The sequence below is a fragment of the Dryas octopetala genome, chromosome 5 (genome assembly GCF_963921425.1).
Source record: "Dryas octopetala chromosome 5, drDryOcto1.1, whole genome shotgun sequence".
In the NCBI taxonomy this organism is placed as follows: Eukaryota; Viridiplantae; Streptophyta; class Magnoliopsida; order Rosales; family Rosaceae; genus Dryas; species Dryas octopetala.
The window spans coordinates 4,750,390-4,755,915 of NC_141370.1; the positions used below are offsets into that span (position 1 = coordinate 4,750,390).

Genomic DNA, 5,526 nt, shown 5'->3' on the forward strand with positions numbered 1-5,526 from the left:
ATAAGTTGCTTACTGTAGTAGCAACTATGCACCAACTTTTAAGCTGTAGGTTGCAGGGGTTGGGGTGGCAAATGGTCATATGCAACCTAAATTTGGTAAGGTTGTTTGGTTCTGCAAAAAACTGACAATGATGTTGACTGGGAACTAAGAAACTAATAAGTTAGTGACTTGCCTTTCTTACTCCACCATTCGTCAGTAGGAAAGTTAGTTTGTATAGTTAGGACTTTACAACCAATACAGGTTAGTAGGCAAAATAGTTTGAATAATTTCTAACCTCAATGATTTTCTTACCATTGATGCAGCAACCTTTCTGCAGTATTTGTTTGCTAAATGCTTTTGAAACTGGAATAGCTAGCTGTAGGAATCTAATGTCATTGTTCCATAAGATAAAAAAATGATCATTCACACATAAAAACAATGATAGCAACTGAAACTCAGAGTTGAACCAAACAACTTTCCATAACCAAGTGAATATGTCAAATATTACCTTACATCACAGGTTCCCAAGATTCACAAAAATTACAGTTTAATCAAACTAGCTTCAAAATATAGGCGCCATATAGCAAACTAACTTCACATATGCTTTAGGGCCTAAATACTTGACTCCCCCCTTCAAAAAATCATCTTCATCCATGTCACAAGCCACCTTCTTAATGCCAACTCCAATCAAAACAAACAGATATACTTGCACCATTAAACTTAATGACATATATTATGGCCTTAAACCAAAATATAAGGTAGCAAGTTCATCATTCATATTCTAAACACAAAAACAAAGATCACCTAAAATCAACCCAAGGGGATATATAACAGTACTTATACTAAAAAACCATAACAAGTTCTTACTCAATCTCATATATCCAGCTTCATGGATTAGTTGGCCCCCATGCTCTTGCTTGTTGTCTGCCGGTGCACTCCTTCCATCACCATTTCCTTGAATGTAAACCATATCAGTACGAAGCATCTGAGTTCTTCTAGGATTGGGCCATGCTTCGATCTCAACTCTGCAGTGACACCACGTCTGTGGAATTGATAGTGTGGATGCTCATTCCAGGAATATCCGCAGGAGTCACGCAAATTCCATATCCCCGGACATGACTGCTACTCTCACGGTCCATCACTGCAGCAAACATGTCATTGACAACTCAATGTGTAATTGGAGGAGCGTGTGGCATCTCTTCATAACTCCAGATCCTCTGTTCCATTTCAGCCTATTCAAAAACATCATCCTTACATCAATATTGATAACTGATGTTCATAAGTAAATATATATAGATATTTGACATCTATGAAGTTTAATAATAATCAATGTAGTATGGCATCCTTGATGTTTTGATAACAAACACCTTTATAAAAAACAATGGGGTACTTGTGTAGTGGGAGATTATTTAACACTCCCAGTCACTGAGTTAACAGGGTTCCCATTTGACCTGCAAAACATTGCAAGTTTTCTCATTCCTGATTTATTAAACTCCAATAAATTCCTTTTTGGCAAACATGTTTTCAGGAAAGATTACTTTCGTTACAATTAAGCAAATCATATCAGGCAAAAGTTAAGACAAATTGATGTGGCCGGGTTTTCCACACATGTAAAATTAAAATAGTTAATTATTGATGTTTAAGCTATTTTATTTGTAAGAATTTGATGTGGCTTACTTATATAAACTTGGAATGTTGCCAATTTAATTGGGTATTGAGAAGAATGAGAAATCTTTTGTATTTGGTTTCTGCAACTCTGTTTTAAATTTATTAAATTTTTCAATATATTTTTGTTAGTCTGCAAGAGTACGAGAGAAAAACTACAAGATCTAGCCTATCATCGTTGCCACGTACGGTTATTGGCATATTAGAGAGAACACATACATAGGATTAACAAAACAAAAATAAAAAATTTCTGCTACATTTCTGAAGAAAAAAAATATATATATAATAATAATTTTCTACCAAAATCATTACATGTACAATAGGAGAGAATAGAACGAAGCACGAGGCTATCAGCGACTTTGATGTGTTCGGACTCTCTTTCTTGGTAGAATAGTGTAACCACGTTTTAAAAGAATATCCCCTCTCAACATTCAACAAATTAACTTTAGCATGCAAGAATGTGATGTGATGTGTTGTTATTATATGTGAAATAATGTGGACCCACATCAAGGATCAATACCCTTTTCCCTTTTTTTTTTTTTTTGTTTTTTTTTTTTTTTTTGGGTTTGTTTGGGAGGTTCAATGAATCAAAATGGTTGATTAATTGTGTGTAGCTAGGTACATGAACATGTCCTGTTGTTGCTGCTGATGTTGATGTTGATGTTGATGTTGTTGCTGTTGCTCCATTTGGTTATACTGAAGAAGCTGCTGCTGAGACCCAAAAGAGTCATCTAAGTAGCCATCCATGGCGTAATTGAACCCCTCATCATTAAAGCAATAATTCTCTAATTCACTCATCCACTTGAATTCACTTTGGACCTCCTTCTCCCACGTGACCTCCGGCGACAGCACGTGCTCTGAGCCGCTAGAGTACTCGGTCGTACTGTGCAGCCTAGGTACTGAATGCGACGTCGTATTGTCCATGTGGAAATAATGCTGCTCATTGCTACTAATTGGTAGTACTGCTGCTTCTTGTGGTGGTGGTGGTGGTGGTGGTGGCACTATGTTAATGTTACTGTTCTGCCCTCTAGGCATTGTTGTAATTAGTTCTGGTTTTTGCTCCTCAATCTCATCTTCCTCCATTTCTGAGTACTTTGTGGTTTTATGGTCCATCCCAAAAGGTTTCTCTATGCTACCTTTCTTGTTGTAAATACGGCATAATACCCAATCATCAAGCTGCAATACAAAAACATCAAATTCAAATTAATTAAGATAAACATGTAGGACTATTTTGTGTCACAAATATATCAAAGGTGATGAGGAAAGTTGACCACTATTAATTAAGTTTGAAAATTTTGGCAACCCAACTTAGCCACCAAGGCAAATGGAATAACATAGTATATACCTCAAACCCATAAAAAATAATAAATTAATTAAGTAAAAAAAGGAAGGAATTAAAATAAATTACCCTCAAATTTTTGTTTTTCTTAGTAGCAGATCGATCAACATTTGCAAGGCGATACTCATGCATAATCCAATTGGTTTTGACTCCTGTAGGGGCTTTACCAGCATAGAACACAAGTGCCTTTTTGATCCCAAGTGGCTTGGGCTTCCCAATGTGCTTGTCTGCCCCGGTCGCCTTCCAATACCCGGTTCCTGCTGCCCGGTTCGGCCTTGAACCGTTGGGATATTTTCTATCCCTTGGGGAAAAGAAGTACCATTCTTTTTCTCCATAAAGAGCCATCTCTAATAAATTGAGAAAAATCAAAATTAATCACCCCAAATTGTAGAAAACCCATTTTCAGAAATTAAAAAAGACAACAAATTGAGACCAAATCGAGGTGACCCAGATCCCAAAATTGAAAGTTTGAATTTGAAATGGTGCAAATTTGCATACCAGGTAAGTGCCAAGGGTCAAATTTGTAAAGATCAATCTCTTTGATGATGGGAACACCAATGGACTGTGCAGCACATTTTTTAATCAAGTAATGAGTCACAAGCTCCTCGTCCGTCGGATGGAATCTGAAACCAGGTGGCAACTCCAGCTTTGCTTGATCACTCTTCATTCCCATTGATTTGAATCTCTTGCTTTGCTTTGCTTCAATTTGTTTCTCTCTTTCTTGCTCGATCAAGATCTCAATTTGATGCTTTTTCTTCTTCTTGTTTGTTGTGGGAACGACTGGGCATACTACACACACCCAAGGCTTATATATAGACACCCAGGAGCACACGCAGACAAAATACTATTTGGTTATAAATTAGACACGTGGGGTAGAGGCTAGAGAGAGAGAGAGAGAGTGAGAAGAGAGAAAGCTGACCGCAGCCAGGTGGGTCACGTTACAACGTCGACGGTTTAATATTTAAGTGACACGTGTGGTGGCCCACTTTGGAGGTGATTCTGTCACGGCTTTCGTCACCAACTTTGGACGTATATGGGGTTGGCTCAACAGGATCGTTGACAGTCACGGACCTCACGGTCTCAGTCAGCACTCGCTCTCTCCTTCCGCTGCTGGATCACGCGCGGTAACCCATTTTAGAAACCCTCGAACTGAGTCATGACTCACGAGTCAGGTTGTCTTGCCGCCCAAGTATGACGTATGGAATCAACGTCATGGCGCTGCTGGAATTTTTTTTTTTTTTTTCTTGGTTAGGTGGAGGCCTAACAAGAAACAAAACGACCACATGCCCAAGAAGTGACCCAAGACGGTTTGTCAGAAATAGAAAGGCTTAGACTAAGAGAATAGGCTGTATAGCCATGACTGACCAAGGGCTGCTGGAATTTAATCCATAAACTAATTAATTATAGGCTTTTACATATAAATTAATTACATAGTGAGTAAGCAATTAATTTTTATTTTTATTTTAAGTAATATTAGAATCACAAATTATTATTTTAATTTTATAAATTTCAACTAATATGTTTTTTCAAGAACAAAATCTTAACTGATCTAACAGTTTTTCATTTATTTATTTATTTATTATTAACTTATTTATCTATAGCAAATAAGAATGAAATGCCTTTTACTATATTAATTCGTGATAAAAAAATAAGATAATAGTTGATGGGTTTAATATTATTGATTATTTCTTATTAGCATATATTTCACTAAACAACAAATCCTTTCTCTCTCTCTCTCTCTCTCAATCACTGAATTTTCTTTCTTTTATTTTTAATTTATTTCTGATTTTCTTTCTTCCTTGTAGTAATGGAAGGGTCCAAGCTCTAAACTTTTGCCGCATAAATCATAATGAATCTTGATTTTATGTCTTTTGAAGTGGTCCATGCTTACCATGTGAATGCAAAACGCCTTCCCTGTCCTGGTGTGTGGGAGAGATTATTTTCCTGAGTCCAAATTTAAATTTAAAGATTGAAGCCCCGAGTTTGTGTGAAGCCTATCCTGTTAGAAGACTCAGTTGTAGTTGTACGTGTTTATCCACATGATTGAATGAAATAAAGAACGTGGGAGTGGAACGTAAGTAACATCACGAGAACATCGGAATGAAAGACGCGTGGAAGGAATTACTTGCCCGTCACTCTGTAAACTTTATCCTCAGGAAATCATTGACTATAAATACAGAACCAAAATCATTGAAAAATGGACGCAATATACGAATGTTAAATAGACAATAACTCGAACGAACACTGACTTGAGTGTCAGAGTATTTTTTGCGGGTACCTCACCTGTCGTTTAAGACCAACTCAAGATCAGACAACGAGCGCAAACCCACTCTACGCCGATCCCAAGTTCGATTCTCAAGATCCATATCACCTATAGGCCAAATTATCTTCTTTGAAGATTTTGGGTCTAACATCGTGTACGTGTTTGCATGTCTCTTCTTTATCTCCACTTTTGATTTTCATTTTTCTTTTGTTTTTTAATTTTTAAAATTTTCTTTTTGGCTTAAACAAGGTAAATTTTCTTATTTATAACTTAATTATTA

At 36.6% G+C, this 5,526-nt stretch overlaps 1 protein-coding gene across 1 annotated transcript; it reads right to left on the bottom strand.

The window, feature by feature from the left end:
- Nucleotides 1-1,884: 1,884 nt before the first annotated feature.
- LOC147283685 (protein ATAF2-like) lies at nt 1,885-3,762 on the bottom strand. Its single transcript, XM_086245860.1, has 3 exons — nt 3,482-3,762; nt 3,053-3,330; nt 1,885-2,820 (listed from the first exon to the last, which is right to left on the bottom strand). Exons 1-3 carry the CDS (start codon nt 3,654-3,656, stop codon nt 2,245-2,247), a joined length of 1,029 nt encoding a protein of 342 aa, XP_086101986.1. The 5' UTR covers nt 3,657-3,762; the 3' UTR covers nt 1,885-2,244.
- Nucleotides 3,763-5,526: the final 1,764 nt, after the last annotated feature.

Coding starts and splice junctions, on each gene's coding strand:
- LOC147283685 (XM_086245860.1), bottom strand. CDS start 3,656: ATGGGAATGAAGAGTGATCAAGCAAAGCTGGAGTTGCCACCTGGTTTC. Junction 3,331..3,481: donor TGACCCTTGGCACTTACCTG/GTATGCAAATTT, acceptor TCAATTTATTAG/AGATGGCTCTTTATGGAGAA. Junction 2,821..3,052: donor AGAAAAACAAAAATTTGAGG/GTAATTTATTTT, acceptor TTTGTATTGCAG/CTTGATGATTGGGTATTATG.